This window comes from Mastomys coucha, unplaced genomic scaffold (assembly GCF_008632895.1).
Source record: "Mastomys coucha isolate ucsf_1 unplaced genomic scaffold, UCSF_Mcou_1 pScaffold15, whole genome shotgun sequence".
Taxonomy (NCBI): Eukaryota; Metazoa; Chordata; class Mammalia; order Rodentia; family Muridae; genus Mastomys; species Mastomys coucha.
In genome coordinates this window covers 13975011-13994605 of record NW_022196897.1, presented here as the reverse complement: position 1 = coordinate 13994605, position 19595 = coordinate 13975011, and the positions used below count along the sequence as shown (strand labels likewise).

General features: G+C 55.5%; 1 protein-coding gene across 4 annotated transcripts in view; it reads right to left on the bottom strand.

The window, feature by feature from the left end:
* Window positions 1-747: 747 nt before the first annotated feature.
* The window catches only part of Gpsm1 (G protein signaling modulator 1), a 27390-nt gene continuing 8542 nt past the window's right edge, over window positions 748-19595 (bottom strand). For 2 of the 4 annotated variants that reach the window (XM_031369427.1, XM_031369429.1), the window contains exons 3-14: window positions 18962-19097; window positions 18559-18701; window positions 18039-18162; window positions 17670-17785; window positions 17068-17223; window positions 16202-16310; window positions 15118-15241; window positions 9356-9426; window positions 8488-8667; window positions 4207-4363; window positions 3618-3826; window positions 748-2212 (exon numbers count right to left, since the gene is read on the bottom strand). In XM_031369427.1, the coding sequence (XP_031225287.1) occupies window positions 2006-2212; window positions 3618-3826; window positions 4207-4363; window positions 8488-8667; window positions 9356-9426; window positions 15118-15241; window positions 16202-16310; window positions 17068-17223; window positions 17670-17785; window positions 18039-18162; window positions 18559-18701; window positions 18962-19097 (1732 nt within the window). In that variant the 3' untranslated portion in view covers window positions 748-2005. Of the gene's footprint in view, window positions 2213-3617; window positions 3827-4206; window positions 4364-8487; window positions 8668-9355; window positions 9427-15117; window positions 15242-16201; window positions 16311-17067; window positions 17224-17669; window positions 17786-18038; window positions 18163-18554; window positions 18702-18961; window positions 19098-19595 lie in introns of those variants that run through there. The other 2 variants (XM_031369428.1, XM_031369430.1) reach the window with 2 other exon arrangements.

Below are 19595 nucleotides of genomic sequence, written 5' to 3'. Positions count from 1 at the left end.
GGAATGGTTGTGCCTTCCTCCCTCTCAGTGGAGACTCTAAGTAGAGCACCACCCCAACATCCTAGTACCTCTTAGACCAGTGCTTTCAGCGGGACTCCGTCGGGTGGCTTGGCTCTCTCAATACATTCCCTTCCCATAGCCGCCATCTTTGGCAGCTGGCCTCCCAGCACCTGAGCAATTTCAGCCTGCCCGGAAGTGTGGCTGCCTCTAGAGCAACCACAGTGCTCCAGACTATAGAGACTTCTCCAAGCTATTTTACTGGTCTTAGCTATATGTTCTGCTTCCCTTGGCTCATCAGGGCACTCCCCAAAGGGCCCAGTCAGGATACAAGCCACATAGGGTACTGCTCACTACATGAACATTGAAGACAAGTCCAGGCCTTCTCTAAGTTCCTCTGTCGCTTAGACTGGCATAATCCAGTGCTTCTAATATGAACTGCTAAGACAAAGGAAGCTCTGTGGCTGGGTCCAACCTAGTCGAGGTAAGGCTTGTTGGAAGGGCTAGTCCTGAGTGTCCACTGAGTGTTACTGTGACATCCCTGGCTTTTGTTTCCTGTCTCTGGAAAGTCAGGATACTGGAGAACAGCAGAGAATACAGCAGTAGAGGCCCGGGCCCCATCTCTCATCATTACATGCAGCAGGGACATCCCTCATGATCTCAGGTGGCTTGTGTGCTGGAAGACGCTGCACTGGGCAAGCCAATACCATGTCCTGGGAAGGCTGACACAAATCCCAACAGAAGCCACACTCACTTGGCAGACTTTTATTTTTGGGTAAAACAAAACAAACGTACCTCTCGGGTTGGAAAGGACCCGTGAACAACATGGCAAACACGTGTAAGCAATAAATACGCATGTACATTCAAGTATGCGGGGCAGCCACCATGTCCCGCCCGAGACCCTGTGCTCTGGTATCTGCTTCTGCCCTCAGAGTGATGCTGCCTCTCCCTCTCAGAAGTTGGGTCTCCAGTTTCCCTTGCCCTGGCCCCCTCTGAGGCTACAGGATAAGAGGCCCTGGGTTAGAAAGTTGTAGAAAGTTGTATAGAGAGCCCTCCAGTAGGGCTACCTATAGGACCTGTAGGCAAGAACTAGGACCATGGTCCCGAAGGGTCTGCCTCATGGATGCCCCGGCAGTCCTGCCTGAGTCTCCACCCCAACTACAGTGCCCTGCATCCAACTTAGATATGGACCCCTCCTTGGGGGGAAGGCCAAGATACCATCTGCCTAGTAATATAAGGTAGATGTTCCCTAAGAGGACTGACTGGAGGATCTAGTTGAGCAGATTCCCTCAGGAGTGTCTACTGCCAGCCAGCACTCCTAGGACAAGACCCTATGCTTTTGGCTTGGAGGCTTGCCTTTCCCCTCTGCCATGCAAGCTCCCTCTTTCCTCAAAGGCCAAGTACAAGGCTGGGGACTACCAGGTCAGGGGTATCCGGACTTTGCAGCTACCAATCTCCCTCAGCAGGGTTGGGCACAGCCGGGCCAGGATAGTGCCTGCCTTGGGGAGGTGAGGCAGATCAGAGTGTACCTCCTTCATAGCCATCCCAGGACCAGCTGGGGGACAGAAGATGCCTTGCCACTGTAACCCCCACCAGAAGAAGTCTTTGAAGCCCCTCTGGGGAGCTTGGGAGAGTTAGTAGAGTTTCACATTTGGCAGGGCAGGGCTTGAGGGAGAGGACTCTGGACAGCACCGGGGCTTGGGGCCAACATGCTGAAGGCCCAGCCTAGGGCAGGGCAGGGCAGGGCCTGCAGGAAGCTGTGGATCATATGGGGACAGAAGCATGCCCTTCCCCATATAGCAGCTCTAGCCTGAAACCACCACCTGGAATGGGGGGTCCTTGAGGGCTGTGTGCCCACCATCTGGCTCAGTGGGAAGGGGCTGGGGCTGAGCTGGCTCTCCATCATGGCCTTGGGAGGATTTGGCTTATTGAGGGAACATGGCCACTGTGGACAACTGTGAGCCTACAGAGTCCAGAGTAGGGTATGGCTGGCTGTAGGGGTGAGGCCTTAGCTGGCACCTGGAGGACACTGCTGCCGGGGATCAGGCAGCCCACTGGCCTCTTGCTCTGGACTCCCAGCAAGGTCCACACGCTGCTCGTCCATCCGCTTAGCCTGCACCCTCTGGATAAGGCTGAAGAAATCCTCATCAGGCATGGTGGGGCCACGGGGCAGCACATCAGGGGGTGGACAGCGCTGGTCATCAATCCTGGAGGACTGGGCAGACACACAATGTAGGTTGGTGGTCTTGCATTTCTTGGGCCTTTAGAGGGCCTATCAATCTATCCTGGCACTGGATGGGTGATGGGCTTATTGGAAATTTGAAGACAGCAAACACTGGCTTGGGAAGAATGGTGTAATCCAAGTGGGACCTGTTCCAGCCACCTCTTGTACCTGGCTCTGGGGTAAAGCTAAAGACCTGCCTTAGCAGTATCTCCTGAAGACTTCCCCAGAGCTGTGGCTGGCCAAGCAAATAGAAAGGGCTAGGTCATATATTCTAGTCATAGAACAAGTCAGCAGCCAACTGGGCCCAACTCTGGGACTTGCTGATCCAGATACTAGACCCCTAGAACTACTCTGAAACCTGGCACAGCCCTGGACGGTCCTGGAGGGCCTGGGGCTACAGCTCAGAGCTTGTTGCTTGGAAATTGCCAGCACTACTCCAAAACCCCATCCCCACAAAGGCTTCCTTTGGATCAATCAGCTGACACCACAGGCTCTGCCTGTTCTGATGTGGAGGCTGGGGGGCCTGGACGGTGTTGGCTTCTCTTCAGGGCCTGGAGCAGATGGGAGTGGAGCCGGTGCAGCTGATGGCCCAGGTATTTGAGTGGGCAAGGCTTCTCAGGAGGGGCTGGCTTAGAGAAGGCTGTCTGGATGCCACTGTGGTTCTGTCTCCTCTGTGAGAATGAACATTGATCTGGAAACTTAGCCTAATGCAGAGGTGGAATGCTGACCCTGGTCATTCCCGTGTCTGCTCAAGTCCCACCATGTCCATGCTCCCTCTGGAGGGCAGCTGGCCAGCAGGATGAACCTACCACCCACCCCCTGTGCTGCCAGGCCTTGGGTAGGTGGCTCAGCTTGCAGCACCCCAGCCTCACACAATCACATATACTGAAACCCATTCATGGGTAGCCCTGCCCTGATCCTGTCTTCCCAGGCTCCAGGCTCTCCATCTTACCTGTTGGCCCATGCTGCGTGGTCTTTTTCAGGGCCATTTCTGCTCCCATTCCTACAGCCAGGACTAACATCCCTGCTCTCCTTCCCTCCGTCCCTCCCTCCCTCCCAATTCCAGGGTACCCCTCGACCCTCAGCTTTCTCTGCCCAGATGTGGAAGCCTGGAATGGATATCCCTGGATTTGGGGAGCTGGTAACCCCAGGCTGAGCTCCGGCACCAAAGTGTGTCGAGACTCTTATCTCGGGAGGTTCTTGGCCCCTTGGCCTGAGCGTCTGGCTGTACTTGTTGCTATGTGTCACCTTCCTCAGGTGTCTCTCAGATAAGGCCAGAGACGGCAAGAACAGGGCTTGCTATGGGCCTGCTAGGTGTCTTCTGCATCTGGCAGAGGACCACCACTAGACCAGCCTGGATGAAGCCCCACCCATTCCCTTCTGATTGCAGACCCACCTGGTATTTGATAAGCATGTTGAAAAACTCATCCCCTGGCTCCTGGGGGTCCCCGTCGCCTCGGAGGTGCCCCACATTGTTGAGGGTGATACGTAGCCCAGGCAGGCTGCCCACACTAGCCCTCTGGTCATCCAGCCGGCGGCTCTGGGAGCTGGCAATGAGGTCAAAGAACTCCTCAGTCTGTGGTGAAGCTGTCACGGAGGGCTGAGCTGCAAGGGACAGAAAGTGAAAGCTGGAGAGGGGGCCACGAGTGCTGCTGGCATCTGGGACTGGCTCAGCCCTCCCCTATGCCTGCCTCGAATCATGTTGCCCCTGCCCTGCCTCCCACCCCTGCCTCCCAGGACTTCAGGAGATGACAGGAGAAAGCTTTGGCCTCCCACACACTCAAAGGCTAGGGTGCATAGACATTTCGTGTTCTTCGGGGTGGGGTAATTACACACTTCCGAGGATGCAGCTTCAGGGACAAGTGTGGAGGGAGGGAGTTCTGGATGATAGGGGCCCTTTGCAGCCAGCCTCTATGACTTGTTGGGGGTTCCCAGGCTTAGTGCTGGATCTTGGCTGGTGGACCCAACCCAGGCTCTGCACTCACCTGCTCTATCCTCCAGGGTCGGGGCAGCTGTGGCCTCAGCAGCCCCAGCCTGGCCTTCCTCCAGGGGACAGCGCTGGTCGTCCATACGACTGCTCTGGAACTTACTCAGCAGGTCAAAGAAACACTCCTCGTCAGAGGACGGGGCCCTGGGAATGCCCTGGGTGGGGAGGGAGACATCAATTCAACCCTCTGTGCCTCAGCTTCCTAGACCTTCGGCAGGACTGCCCACCCTGACCACACACATTTCTAAGACCTAGGGTCTCAGGATCCTCCCAGGTGCTACCATCCCTAACACAATGCCTCCAAACCTTCCCCATCTCCTGTCTCCACTTATGTGGCTACTACCAAGCAGCCAGACTCAGCTACTTCCCTGCCTTGCTGCTGCTATCTTGGCCTGGCCCACCCCTTTCCTACCCAGCTTCAAGCCTGGACTGTCCGTCCTCCAGGCTGACCCATGTCAGAAGCCGCCATCTTCAGGAAGCCTCCTGTACCCCATCCCAGAGGGCCCTGTCAGTCACACAGAGCTCTCTTCTGTGCCGAGCCCTGATCCGGCTACCCTCCAACATTCAGTGAGCAGGCCTCTGCAAGCCTGAAGCTGGGATGGCCACTAGGTATGTGATCTCAGTAGTCAGTCAGGAGGCAATGATGGAAGGATCCATCGGGCATGGAGACTGGTGTCGGTGAGTGGGGAGGTCTTCTTGCCTCTTTCTGGGTTTATACTGAACAACAGGTCCTAGACAGTGCCAAGCTCAAAAGACAGCAGCTGTGTGGGAGCCAGTGTATGAGGAAAGATGCCAACACCCCTAAATCCTCTTCGGCTGGCTAGAGCAGGGGCCAGGTGGCTGAAGCCTTGTCCACGAAGGGCAAGGGCTGGACCTCCGTAGGAGCTGAGGGTGGGGATACAGATGCCTACTGCTGAGAGTCCCTTCCTGAAGAGGACGAACTTTCTGGAGTCTATACTGGGTTCTGGGTCCCTGGGATGGCAGATCTGAATGGCAGGATCTGTCCTTCAATGTATGGTAACTGAGTGGGGGTGTAGCCTACAGCCTAGGTCAGGGATGACCATCCTAAGCCTAGGGAAGTCACAGGGGTTGAGGAGGCTATAGACCCTGAGCATCAGGTGACTAGAGCAAGCTGTGCCATTCCAGACTCAGTTTACATATCCTTGGAGGAAATGGCCTTGGCTTTGGGTTACCCTGCAGGCTGGGCCTCAGACACCTGGTCTAGAGTCCAGGACTAGCAAGGGATGAGATGGGGTCCAGAATCACTTGATGTGAGAAGCTGGGGCCAGCAGCCCATCAAAGTCCACACAAAGAGAGAGCAACAAAGTAATGACTGGAAAGTCCTGGCTCTGCAAAGCTGTGGCCTTCTGAATACAGAGAGACTCCTATCATATGACCCATCTCATGTCTGGGATTTCCCTGTGCACAGAGGCACAGGCACAGAAAGATTTGACAGCCTACCTAAGGTCACACAGAGGTAAGAACAAAGCTGGATCCAGATACGAGCAGACTTGGTGGACAACCCCAATTTAGAACTGAGTTCAGGATTCTTAAAGCAATGGGAACCCAGCTGTCACATGGCAGAGAGAAGAGAGAGACCCTTCTGGATCTGGTCCCCCAGGTTGACCTTGCTGCCTGCAGGACTTTTGTCCTTCTATGACTTCAATAAGGCTGGCAGCCCGACACCATCAGAGCCAAGAGAGAAAAGAACACTGACAATCCTAGCCTCAGCCAGAGGACAACTGAACACTTGGGCTGAGTGGAGCCTGCAGGCTCAGCAGGGACTAGCCTGTACTCACTGAGGCCAGTGGGGGCTGCGCAGGTGTCTCTGGAGGATTGCACACCTGCTCAAAGAAAGCTGCCTGCCTGCCTGCCTGCCTGCAGTATAGGTCCAAGCTGCTCCATAGAAAGGGTCTGGTTAGCCATGCACCCCCCTCCCTAAACACACACACACTGCTCCAGACTTCCTGGCTTCACAGAAGCTCTTGAAGGATCTGGATTTGCTGAGACCCTTCTTGCTCTCACTCCTGAGCTGTCAAGATACAGTGGAATCATATCCGGCTAGAGACTTGGAACTTGGACTTCCTATGCTCCCTGACCTGCCCCCCCCCCCCGCTATACCTCTCAGGAGCATGCTTCGAGGTCTGAGACCATAGGACCCTGTGTAGGTCCTGTGAGGGCTGTGAAGAGTCTCCCTGTCCACCACCTGAATAAATCTCTCCTTTGTCTCAAGGCCTAGTTCTTTCCCATGGGTCTGAGTTCCTCTTGATGTCTAACTGCGATCTCTTCTATTTTAGTTAAGCCCAGCTCCTAGAGAAGTGTACAATCCTGGGCTGGCCCACCCCTACCTCAACTGACCTAAGACCCTGCATGCCCAAGGACCCACACTCACGCAGGATCACAGGCTCCCTCCGGCCACAGCAATCAGGAGCTGTATGGGTGCCAGGCCACTTGCAGCCTGGGCAGGATGCCAAGGTGCCAGGCACAGCTGCTACCACCTGCCCGATGTACCAAGTGCCTCCTCACTGCTGTTGCTGGGACTCACGGTCTTCGCCTGATGCTTAAATAGGAGCCTGGGAGAAGGCTGGGCTCTCCCAGTACCCGCCCTCGCTGCTGCAGCTCACGAGTGCTCCGGGCGCCCGCACACACACACCACACACACACACACACACACACACACACACACACACACACACCCTCACTCACACACACTCACACACCCTCACTCCGTAAACACTGAGCTGGCTCTCCCCAGCTCCACAGAGCACACCCCTTGAGGCCTGTGGGTGGGCATGATGAAGGCTGTGGGGGTGGACAGCTTATTTGAAAGCCCTTTCCCACCCAACCCCTGGGCCCCTGGGCTTCCTTCCAAAGCTAAAGCTAGGCCCCTAGAGAAGCAGTCTCTTCTCTCAGCTTTGCTCCTGAGGCCACCCAGACTGACTCCCATTCTGGCCTGGGGAGCTCTTGATATTGGCAGGGTGGCCTCTTGGCTCTACCACAACCTTCCTATGAGCCCAGGGGTAAGAGACTACGTGTTCCCTTTCTAGCTCCCTGGGATAGGAATAAAGTGGGATGGATTGGAATTGGAGGCAGCCGCCCTGGCAGGAAGGGTGGGCTCCAGGCACTAAGAATAACCAAGGCTTCTGCAGCACAGGCCACCTGAGCCTGCGGCAGTGTGAGGGTGTTACATGCTACTCCCTAGAGCCTCGGGACCTGAGTGCCCTGCACAGAGACTCTTGAGCCTAAATACAGACTCTTTCTCTGGATCTCTGGCAGGCCCCACCCTCCACCCACTGGCCACCAGTCTTTTATCTGGCCAGTGAGATACCCAGCCTACTATTTCAGGAAAGCTGAGTGCTTTCCAGGAAGTCTGAGCTTCCAGGCTATGCAGTGGGTCCCTGCTGGGCCACACCAACCCACTACCAGGTCTGCAGTCTAGCTTTGATCAGGATGCCCAAGTAGAGTAGGTGGCACCCTCCCTGCCCAGACCTGTCAGAACACTGGGCAGATGCCAGCTCTCTGCTGTCCTTTCCATACTGGGTCCACAGTGTGCACTGCCACCCAGCATGCCCTCCACAGCATGCCATTGCCCATGGATGGAGCATGTGCCCCCTCTTACACAGTCCTGCTCTGTGAGCAAGCTTGGGGCCTTCCCATCCTTCTCCAGCCATCCCTCACATCCCTCAGCTCAGGGCCACCACTCTGCAACTTAAGAGACTCCCCAGGTGGCCCCTCAGATTCTGAGACACATGACAGGGTTGCTGGCTGTACCACTTCTTAGGCTTGAGGCAGAGGGCTCCCAAACTGGTGTCCCTGCCTGGGTTCCTTGAGTTTGGGCTGGTACCCAGCCACTCTGGAACCTCGAAAGCGCCTGCTGAGGGGTGGAAAGTATACCTGGAGTGGGCCGTGTAACCCAGCTCCTTAGCTCGGGCAGTCAGGTCTAAAGGGTCCCAGTAAGGCAACGAAGGGGCCTGAACACAGAGGTTGCCTGAAGACTAGTGACAAAGGTGGAAAGCGAGTCCCACAAAGAGACAGAACCTACCTGCAGCAAGGCTGACTTGGATGCCTATGAGGCTCCCTGAGGTGCGCCTAACAGTTTTGAGCTCTGTGCCCTCAGGGTGCCTGGATCAGCAAGCCAGGTAGAAGGCCCAGCAGCTTACAGCTTTGCCTCCCTTAGTCAGCTCAGCCTTGCCTTGCTTCCAGGCTGGATAGGCAGAGAGGGAAGAAAAGCTTTCGTGGTCATGTTTACAACTGTCCCCTCAACTCAGGAGGCACCTACCGTCCGAGGCACCTGTACCCTTACATCAGCACTGTCCAGTGGAGAGTGGCTACCCTCCCGGGGTCTCCTCTCAATGGCATCCGGACCTTCCTGGTACTTCCTGCTCCTCATGGGGAGGGGAAGCGAGTCCCTGCCTGGACCCCTCCAGTCCCCTGTGTGGTGGGTCTCTCCATTCTGCTCCTGGAGAGGGAAAGGCAGATTGGACATGGGCTAGGACAATTGAAAGCCAAAGTGTCCTCTCAGCAGTTATCCCAGCTGCCCCAGCTTCATGCCCCAGCACAGAAGGCACTCAGTCTCCGAAGGAAGACGCAGGACCGAGGGCACAAAACAAGGCCACACAGACATCTGAGTGGTGCCAACTTCCTTAAATGCCAGCCTTCTGGTGCTAGGCAACACAGATGACCACAGGTGTTCCTGACCTTGAACTCATGCTCCAAAGGCTGTTTACAATTAGAAGATCAGAGAGTCCAGGATACTGCCTAGGGCCACATAGTTCCCACACTAGTCTCCCCCACATTCCCCCCATTTGGGATTTGCCAAAACCCACCAACTACTCCAACAATAACAGCTGTTCTCCGTCCCCCCATCCCCCCAGAGTCCAGCAGCAGGGAACAAATAGGAACCCAGGACATGCCACTCAGGGGAAGGTTCACGAATGAGAGTAGAATCAGACCACCTGATGGTGGAATGGTGGCAAAGAGGTTCCTGTAGGGCCTCAGGCTGCTGGAGAGGAACATTTATCTCCCAGGGGACAGGACCCAAAGAGTATGCTGACAGCCCAGCAAATACTGCACACTAGGCTCATTAACCTCGAGTCCACATGCTGACTATGTCTCTCCTGCCATCTGTTCCTAAGTTCCCAGCTCACCCGGTCCAGGGGGAGCCGCAGCAGGTCCCAGGTCTCGGCACTCAGCCTCTGTGTCCGTTTGGGTCTCGCTCCTGGAAAAGATCACAGCCCATCAGTCCCGTGCTGACTCCGAGCCTTGAGGTCACTAGCCAAGCAAGGGATCAGGGAGACCAAGGACTCAGCAGTACTGCACCCCAGGGCCAGAGTTCATACACCCCTTCTTGTGAAGGGAAAAGGCAGCTTCTACCTGAGTGTCCACAGAGTCCCTGGGGCACCAGATGAGCCAGGCAAGGAATGAGGACACATCTGACCCCGAGAAAGGTGCAGTAGAGCTAGCTTTGGTGTTGTCCCCCACACACACCCTAATGGGATTCTCTGCCAAGCTCTGCTTCCTATCAACTTAGCTGGCACAGGTCCTTCTGCCTGGAAGGCAGCCAGCATACTCCTAGGATCCTCTCCATGAAGCCATACCTGATCTCCCCATCCTACCTCCTGAACCCACATGAGGAGGGGGCAGGGAGGAACCTCTGGGTCTATGAGGCTCACTGTGGACAACCAGGGCTGAGGTAGCAGTGACGTGGTTCATGGTTCAGGTCAGTCCCGCTGTAGGGAATTCTGGACACTGAGCAACCTGGGGTGGGGCCCAGCCTGGCAGATGGTTTGAACCAAGCCCTGAGCTCCCACAGGAGACAAGCTGTCAGCACCCAAATCCACAAACACAGGGAGGAGCTACTGCCTGACCCCAGGAGCACAGACTGCTTAGTGCCACCACCAGCCCCAGGGTCCCTCACCTTCATTTTCAGCTGGCCTGGGAAGCAATTCTACCCTGGTTCCCAGCCTGTGATGGGAAGGAGGCTGGGGAAGCGCGCCTGGCTCGGGTAGCTGCTTTGACCACCTGCAGCACCCAGGTCCTGGAGAGTCAGCCAGGCAGTCTATACACAGAGCAGAGCCAGGTCAGCCAAGCCACAAATGGACAATTCAGGATGGAACCAAGCTGTGTAGAGATAATAAGGGGGGACCCTCGGGAAGGGGCATGTTGTCCCCAGCCCCTGGGGAGGCATGACAGGAGTGGGGAGTGGAGTGTGCCTGGTAATGTGAACCCTCTTCCTTGTCCCTGACGCACCGGTTCTCCAAGGAACTGCTGGCCCATCACTGAGCAGGATCTCTTTTCACAGCTGCCACCATTCCCACCCCTCATTTGGTCTTCAGTCCCCAGACAGGTGCTGGACGCCTACTGCTCAGGAGCACATCATACAGTGTATACATATCCAGGGCAGGGCTTGTGAGGCAAGGAAGTGCACTGAGGAAAGACAGCCTGGTGCTGCCAAACACTGGATCGATGCTGGCACTGTCCCACAGGGCTCATCCCCTAGGAGTATTGAGTGAACACATCTAGTGGCGGATAAGTACTGGCCACCATTATACAACGCCCACCATGCTCAGTGGGGAACTGGCCAATACCCTGACCTATCCATTGTTGCCTTATGGGACAAACTGGCCAGCACTGCACTCATGAGCAGCAAATTCAAGGTCTGCCTTGGCTACATAGTGAGTTTGAAGCCACATTCTCAAAAAATAAAAATCGCAGAGAGAAATGTATTGGTGCCAGGAAAGCCCAGGCCTTTAGTCTGGTGGCTCTAGAACAGCCCTAAGTGAAAGTAATACAGAGCATAAAATACCCAGTGAGACAAGAAAACCCATCAGAAGGGGCATCCCTGACTCCATCCCTTGTCCAAGCTGGGACTTTTGAGGGAGACAGACTTGTGTCCTGCTCTGGAGGGGTTCAGAAATAAAACATCCCAGCAGGAAAAGCCACCCAGAGGGATGTAAGGGCTGCAACCAGGGACTACAGAGGGACCCAACAGGGAGGACACAAACCAATCCAGACACAAAAGGGTATGGCTCTAAGCACCCAGAAGGGCCCTGTCTGCTGTCGCTCCTGCCCTCAACACAGGCTCTCCATAGCCAGTCAGTCCCAGATGCAGCTGCAGCAGCCATGGGCCACAGGCCACTTAATGCCCAGCTTAGAAAACAACTCTAAGGAAGAAATAATGAAGACACACAGAGCATGGAGCCATCTTGCTGGTTCCCGACATGTACTAACAGACCTATAGGGATGCATCCTCTGGAGAGAAGAGAGTGAGGGCCCAAGCAGTCTTTCTGAATCACAGCCTACAAGCTGGCTCAGGGAGAGCACCTCCTTATGCACAGACAGGGCAGGAGGCCCACAGAGCCCAGCAAAATGAATCAATCCTCTGTCTAAAGTCAAAGAAGTCAGGTCAGGCCAGTGCAAATGGCCCTGCCTTCTTGGCTGAGCCACATCCACTGAGGCCTCAGACCCTGACCCCTCCTTCAGCTTCTTGCCCGCCTGCTTACAGTACAAGGTCTAGAAACTTCTCCAGTAGGCCTATCCACCCAAAGTGGACAGTCACTGTCTTGTGAAGGCTCCTGTCCTTTATGTCTGAGGGGGGAACCATCCAAACTCATGAGTGCTCCTTGTCCAGTCCTCCTTCCAATGCATCCACAATCCATGGTGGCTCTTACTGGTAGTTTTAACTACATAGATCTAGAACCTGGCCCTTTTCTTCTGAGTCAGTCTCTCACCTGTCCTTTTAGTCCCTTCTCCATGCTAGAAATACAGTGAGCCCCTGGCTAGACCTACGGAATTCCCCTCTCCTGGGCAGGCCCATTGGTCCTCCACACAGCCCTCAACTGCTACAGACACTTGTGCACAGCAGGCTCAGCACTCAGGCCGTTTGCCTGCCTGCCAATACCCTGACCAAGACCTCAGCACTACTAGTGGGCCTGCCTCCCGGATGGGACACTGAGGTGTGGGGATGACGGCAAACAGGGCCAGGGCTAGGGCCCACAGCCTACGCTTCCCCTCAGACACCACAGCAAGCATATCCCTAACCCAGAAGTAAAGAAAGGCCTCTAGGGCACAGGACCCCAGTGAGCTGCCCTAGGCTGATATCGCAATACTGAGCCCAAAGGGTAAGAGGGACTACAGACCATCAAGAGCAAAGGGCTTCTATTTTGTCACTGGGAGGAGGGTGTTAGCCCAGGCCCATCAAGTTTGGCAGGGCTAGCCAGGGCTAGCATCCCTTCTCCCTAGAGGACAAACAGAAACTGCCTGCTTGCTTCCTATACTGCTAAGCTCTATGGTCCGCATAGCCACGTGTGCCATAGAGAAGGATCTCAGACAGCTACACAACCAGAGAGACTGGGCAGAGGAAGCAGAGGGCGGGGTAGAACCCACGACTTTACAGCCTGCTTCTGCTCTGTTGGCTGAGAATGTACCACCCCGTAGGGGAGGTAAGGCCTCAGGGAGTCGGGGTCTAACCTCCTGCACAAGGGTCCCTTGTTTATACCAATCAAATCAGGAAACAAACAAGTGAACAAAAGAACAAGCAACAAACTGAGCCTTTGTCCTGCCTCAAGCCCATGGCCACCATCACACCTACAATGCCCACCATGCTCCAAATACACGCCACTCAGCTCATAACACACACAGCACTCACTGCCCGACGCCCACATGCATGGCTCTCCCCACGGTCCACTCAAACCACTCCCACTCTTTCAAGCCATCAATGGGTACCTTGTCCTGCAGTCCCACGGGCCACAGCCACATGTAAACACCGTACCAGACTGAGCCCAATAACGGAATGCCAGTGCTCCCCACTCCCTGGCTGAGACTTCTCTCCAGGCAGGGGGAACTCCCTAGCCCTGGAGGCCACCCACCCTCAACCCTTCTGGGTCTATGCCCTTTGGGGTGCTCACCTAGCCCCCTGTACCAGAAGCATTCTGATTCTAGGTATGCACCTGCCTAGCTCCTGGACAGTTCACAGGAAGCAGGCCCAGCCCTTCTCAACTGCCTCACCCCAGTCCAGTTCTCTCCTGGCCTTCCTGAGCCTGCACATTCCTGGCTCACCTGAGTAGGGGTCTCCCTCAGGACCATTCAGACTCTCACAGTGCAGGCCTGCCTTCAGCAACTGCATCCCAGGAACTTCGGGGTACCAGAGCCCTCTCTCTGACGCCCTCCTTGAATGATAGACTATTCTCCAGTGTCCAGGGCCCAGCTGTTGGCTGCAAGAAGCCCTGTGGGGAGGTGGCTTCCGGGGGCCCCAGCTGGGAAGGGTCTGGCATGCAAGGCAGAGCAGAGGAGCCAATGTGGGGAGGACAGAGCTGCCTTGTCCCTGGCCATTCACTTGTGACTCGCCCCCCCCTCCCTTTTCGCTTAGCTTGGAGGAAGAGTTAGGATGAGGAGCTGGCCGCCTCTGTGGGAATCTTTCCAGAAGCCGGCCAGCCCTGCTCAGAGGACATGGGCTGAGGGCTGTTCTAGGAGCTCTGTACAGAGCTATCTACCCTGGGAAACTGCCAGCCAGGGACTCACACTGCACAACCCCATCCCACCCATTAGCCACTGTATCTCTTGCCACATGGGGTGGCTGAGGGTCCAGAAGCCTTTGCTCCTTTCCTCTGTCCCCAGCCTTATTTTCCAGGTCAGGTCATATTAAGAAATCCCAGGCTTGAGGAACCAGCAGTTCTCATGATAGCAAGTATCCCTTCTGAATGGCCTGAGAGGCTGGAGTCAGTGGGTTCTCCTGGAAAAACACTCATGAAGAACTGGGGCTCCATTCCTGGCAAACTCAATAAGCAGGCGGCAGCTGGCTCCCTCAGGAGGCCTTTGCCTCCCTCTTAAGGCCTTATGGGCCCCAAGAAGCCAGCTCTGCAGGACACCCTGTATCCACAACGTCCGCCTTTGTACGTATTAATATATTTGCTCTGTGGGGAACAGTCCGTCCTCTTACTCACTATGTGTCTGAGCCGCACAGGGACAGTCAGCAGTCTGAATGAGGTCACTCAAGGGCCTTTGCCTGATTAGTACTCCAGGCAGGCACTGACCGGCTCCCTCCAGCAGCCCTGCCCACAGAGGATGATGATGATGGATACTCTGGCTGCTTAGGAAGGATTCATTTCTTGTTTTCTTGCCATCAGCCCTGTGGTACCACTAGGATCATGGAAGGAGGGGGTCTCACTGTCTCAGGGACAATGCGTAAGTGGCCACCAGCCCTCTGCCATTGGTGTTCCTGGCTACCACCTATCCTTCTGGCCCCACCTTTCAGTTGCCCTTTGTGGTGGTCTGAACAAGAGTGGCCCTCACAGACGCTGCTGAGTCCCAGAGAGTGGAAGTGTCTAGGAAGGGTTAAGAGGTGTGGCCTTGTTGGAGAAGGTGTGGCACTGAGAGGGGACTTCCAGGTTTCAAAAGCCCATGCCGAGCCCTTTTTTCCTCTCTTCCCGTAACTTGTGGGTCAGATGTGCACTCTTAGGTGCTTCCTCTATACCATGCCTGCTTGCCTGTCACCACACTCCCCACCATGATGATAACGGACCAAACCACTGAAACTGTTAGTAAGCTCCCAATTAAATGCTTTCTTTTCCATAAGCGTTGCCTTGGTCATGGTGTCTCTTCACAGCAATAGAACAGTAACTGAAACAACCCTGATCCCTGATATGCCCCAGTGGGTTCCATCTGTGCCCCAGAACTCTGGACAGCCGCTTCTTTTACTGAGTAATTGTTAAAGGATTCCTTTCTGGGAGACCCACCCCATTCCCCGAGCCAAGGGCCAGTCCTGTTGATATAACCCTGTCTTCCCCTCCTCCCGCGCCCCCAAGCTTCTCTCTTGCCACATCCCTGCCCAGAAGCTGCCCTGACTACGGTACCTCATGCTGAGACTAGAGACATGAGAAAGCACATCCTAGCCCCCAGAACCACAACTCACCTTGTGCCTCATAGCCAGCCAGATCTGGCTTCTCTGCTGCTGCTGGGCTAGTCAGCCGGCCCAGTGCCAGCTGCAGGTGAGCGATATTCATGCGGGCTGTGAGCTCTCCGTTTTGGTCTCCAATCTGAAGCAAGCACGGGTGGGTTAGACTTGGGACTGTGCTCTCTGAGCATCAGTGACAGGGCTCTAGCACACCACCCTTGGCCTGCTGGACAGCTTGGGCTGACCTCAGACCCTTAGGTGAAGGAGATACAGTCCTTCGCTACCAGGACTTGACTCTGAGGGTCTATTCCTAGATGTTCTGGACAACCTCTAGTCCATCCCAGAAGTACTCAGGGGCTTGGGAAACCTCCTGTGAGTGGTCAGCCTGGCCTTGTCTTGGAGTAAGCCTGTCTCAACCATAGGGAGCTGTCTTCTCCTCGGACCCACCAGCCTCAGGTTCCCAGTACTGAAGTTCCACTGGGGGAGACCTCTTGAATACAAACCCGACCTGAAGAACACAGGGGACCATGAAGCTTAGAAGTCTGCACTCATGACGATGTGCAGCTAATGCCCTGTGGAGGGATCTTCAGACAGGGTCTCTTCTGCTCTGGACCATCCTTTTCTCATACCTGCACCTGGGTGCCTAAGATGCTCCTTGTGATGCTGTAGGGGCTTGAGGTCCACCCTTGTTAGGGAGGCTAGGTTTCTTTGGGATGTCCCTGCACTGCCCATGGTAGGAGGGGACTGAACATAGAGGGGGGACCACTCGGCTTCCTAGAGAGGTATCACAAGGTATCCCTGGACAATAGAACCTCTGTCTCCCTGGTCCACCTCCAAGAGGTTACTCCCAGCATCCCTGATACCTAACATGGCCCAGTTCCACAGGGATTGGAGGATGGAATCCACACAGGGGACACCAGCATTCTAAGTGGAAAACAGATCCTTGCTCCCCACATTGACCCACTGACCCTGGTGCACACGAGTGGGAACTGTCCTCTTTGGGATTGAAGGGTTCAGAAAGGGTTGTTGGGAACAAGCACCAGAGAGAAGACAAGGGGCTGCTGAGGCACCAGTGGAGACCTAGGGAGTAGGCCTGGCTCACCTCCTGGGAGATCTGCAGGTGTTTCTTGGCAAAGGTCAAGGCCTGTGCGGGGCTCCCCATGGACACATAGGCATTCCCCAGGCTCCAACACGCTCGGCCCTCTCCAACCCTGTGGAAGGTTAGACAATCACACCTGCCTCCCAGGACTGTCTATGGCCCCAAGTCCCTGATCCTCTCACAACCCTGGTACACAATGTACCAACAGCTCAGTGTTTCCTCTGCCAAAGGAGCCGGTTGGCCCTGGCCACGGTGCTCACTGGTCCACCCTCTTGAGAGAGACATGCCAAACTGCTGCACTTTTGCGCTTTCTTGTTGAAAGAATTAACTTGATAAACCTAAGCCTGTTACCAGCTTACCCTGGGGCCAGCTGGGCCCTCAGAGCCCAGCACTTGTGTACTGTTACTCAAGGCCTGGTTCGCCCCCTAGTGGTCAGCAAGTGCCTCCCTGCAGCTTGCTCCATGCTCCCTCACCCAGGTCCAAAGTGAACCACACATTCAGGGACATTTCGCTGTTCCTGTTGCTATTCTCACTATCTCTACCTAGTTCCAGGACACTTCCATTATCTGCCCCTCCCAAGGAAGCCCCGGGGACAGGATACCTCCCATTATAGCTACCCCCAGGTCTGTGGCTCTGAAACCCTGCTACAAACAGATCTGTAGAGAAGGCTACTCCAGAGCTGGGAGGCCATGGCCCCTACAAGCCTTGGACCTACCTATTTGCTTAAACTGTTTCCCACTGAGGGATTGGCTGAGGGCCTAGGTGGGAGGTTGCTCTGACCATGCGTGCTGTGGCCCGCAGGGAAGCAGGTACTCAGACCCAGGCTGTCACTGTAAGCCAGTCCCGGCCAAGGCCTTGTTTTCACATACCTATCAGCCAGCTCCTGGGCAATGACTAGGTGCCGCAGATGGTACTCAGCAGCACGCTCATAGTCCTGTAGCAGTGTGTAGGTGTTGCCCAGGCTGTAGCAAGCCTGTGCTTCCACTGCCTGGTCCCGGAGCTGCCGAGACAGCTGCAGCGTCTTCCTGTGCAGAATGGGAGAGTCAATCCCTGAGGGGGATGGCAATGTCTCTTCTTCCTCAGGAACGCTTATCTTCACATGGTCACTGCACTTAATTCATAGCACCAGATGCATGAGAGTGCATGGGTTCCCATAGGCTAAGGTGCTAGCTAATTGTGACACTGGCTAATAACACTAACAGCTCTGAGCAGACGATACTTTACGAGGGACTTAGTGTCCGCATCTCAGAACTGTGAGATGAGCGTGAAGTCCCTGCTCCATCTAGTGGCCACCCCTCGACCCAGAAAGCAGCTAAGAACTGTGACACAGGTCAGGGACCCCCATGAGCTTCATGCAGCTGCCTTTTTCAGAGCAGCCAGAGTCCCCACTTGGCTCCTGGGACTGCACCATGGGAGCGGCATCTCTATAGCCTGGTGCTCTGTACACCCCAGGGCTGTCTTCCCTGCTCACTTGTAATGTTCAGCAGCCACATCAAAGCGCCCCAAGAAGATGTGAGCATTGCCCAGGTTGCTGTAGGCCCTCCTCTCAGCTGCCTTGTCTCCAAACTCCTTGGCGATGGCCAGGCGCTGCAGATAGATCCAAACCCTGAGGTCATCACATAGCCCTGCAACTCTAGGAACACAGTCAGGGATGCCTCTCCATCCAAGGTGCTAGCTTGATGTCTGAGCGTCCAGGGGAGTAGACAGGGACCACAGAACCAAATACAACAGGAGCAGGGGCTCAGTGGTGCTCCAGCTGCCATGCCGTTGGGGATTGTGAGGGGTAACCTGAAGCCTTCCTACTGCAGCATCCCCCGCCCAGCACCCAGGCCCAGCTCACCTCTTTGTGGAAGGTTGTAGCCTCCGTGAAGTTTCCCAGCAGGTAGTGGGTGTTACCCAGGTTGCCATAGGCCCTGCCCTGGGCCGCCCGATCGCCTAGTTCCTTCACCAAGGACAGGTTCCTCCTAGGGGGCCAAGTCTTTAAGAGCTGTGTCCTTCCTAGCACCATGAAGTAGCTACATAGCTTCCTCCCAAGGCGGGAAAGTACCTGAGTGGCTCTCCCAGGTGTATGTGAGGACAGGGTAGCTCAGAATTGAGTTCCTTGGCTCAAATGACATCGGAGCCTTGGGGGTGGAAGTTTGGTCAAAGCCCACCATCCATGACAGGTGTGTGTGAGGGGAAGTGATCACAGAGTAGTAGGGCTATCTATATGTGAGGGTGTTTTGCGTGTGGGAATCCTGCCCAGTCCCTTACTGGGCACACACTGGCTCAAGAGCCAGTTTATGGAATGCAGGGGCATTCAGACAAGCCCAGCCCCATCAGCCCTCACCCTGTGGTGCTGGCCCACCCCACTCACTCACTCATAGAACTCAGAGGCCCTGTGCAGTGTCTCACGGACATCAGGTGGCAGGTGCCCAGGGTCCTGTGCAGCATTCCAGGAGAGCTGTTTGCCCTTGGCGTGGTACACATTTCCAATGTTGTAGAGTGCTCTCGCCTCCCCAACCTGTGGGCAGCAGTGAGGTATAGAGGCGCTACAGTCCCCCAGGGAACTCACCCCAAGGCGCACTTGCAGGGGCTGCATTCTAGTCCCCGGGCCTGCTGAGTCTCGGGGAAGGGCAAATCCAGTTCTACCTTCTACACCCTCTATCCCCTGCCAGCTGGGTGGCAGAGGAGGCTGGGCCCACTGCTTTGCATGATAATGTTTGAGGGTAAGAGCCCCAGCAGGGATGGAAGGGTAAAGGACTCAAGGGTCTGACCACTCACCTTGTCACCCTGCTCCTGGGCAATGTCCAAGTGTCGTTGGCAGCAGACGATTGCCTCATCGAATCGGCCTAGGACCTTGAGTGTGTTGCCCAGGTTCCCGCTAGCCTTGGCCTCCCCCATGCGGTCACCAATGGTCCTGGAGGGCAGGAAGGAGTGAGGAGTCAGTTGGGTCTAGTTGGGCCCTGAGCTGAGCAAGAGGCAAAGAAGCCTCAGAGGAGCAAGGCTGGCAGTGGAGAGTTAGCTCTGCACACGCATCGGACAGCCACCTGCATCAGATTGGTACTGCGTGTGTGCTGAGAACAGGGAAGCAGGAGGACCGCTGGTAGGTGGGTCACCAGCATTGGCAGGGCTGGGGCAATTCTGCCCCATCTAGGCAGTCAGGGTGGCTCTTAGGCCTCTGTAGAAGCTGGATTAAATATGGAGGGAGAGGGAGGCCCTATAGGACATAGTAGGAACCAAGAGTCAAAGGCTAGATAGGACTGGAGGCATCAAGATAGAAACTAGGAGCCAGGCAGTAGTGTCGCATGCCTTTAATCCCAGCACTTGGGAGGCAGAGGCAGGTGGATTTTTGAATTCAAGGCCAGCCTGGTCTACAGAGTAAGTTCCAGGACAGTCAGGGTTATATTGAAAAACC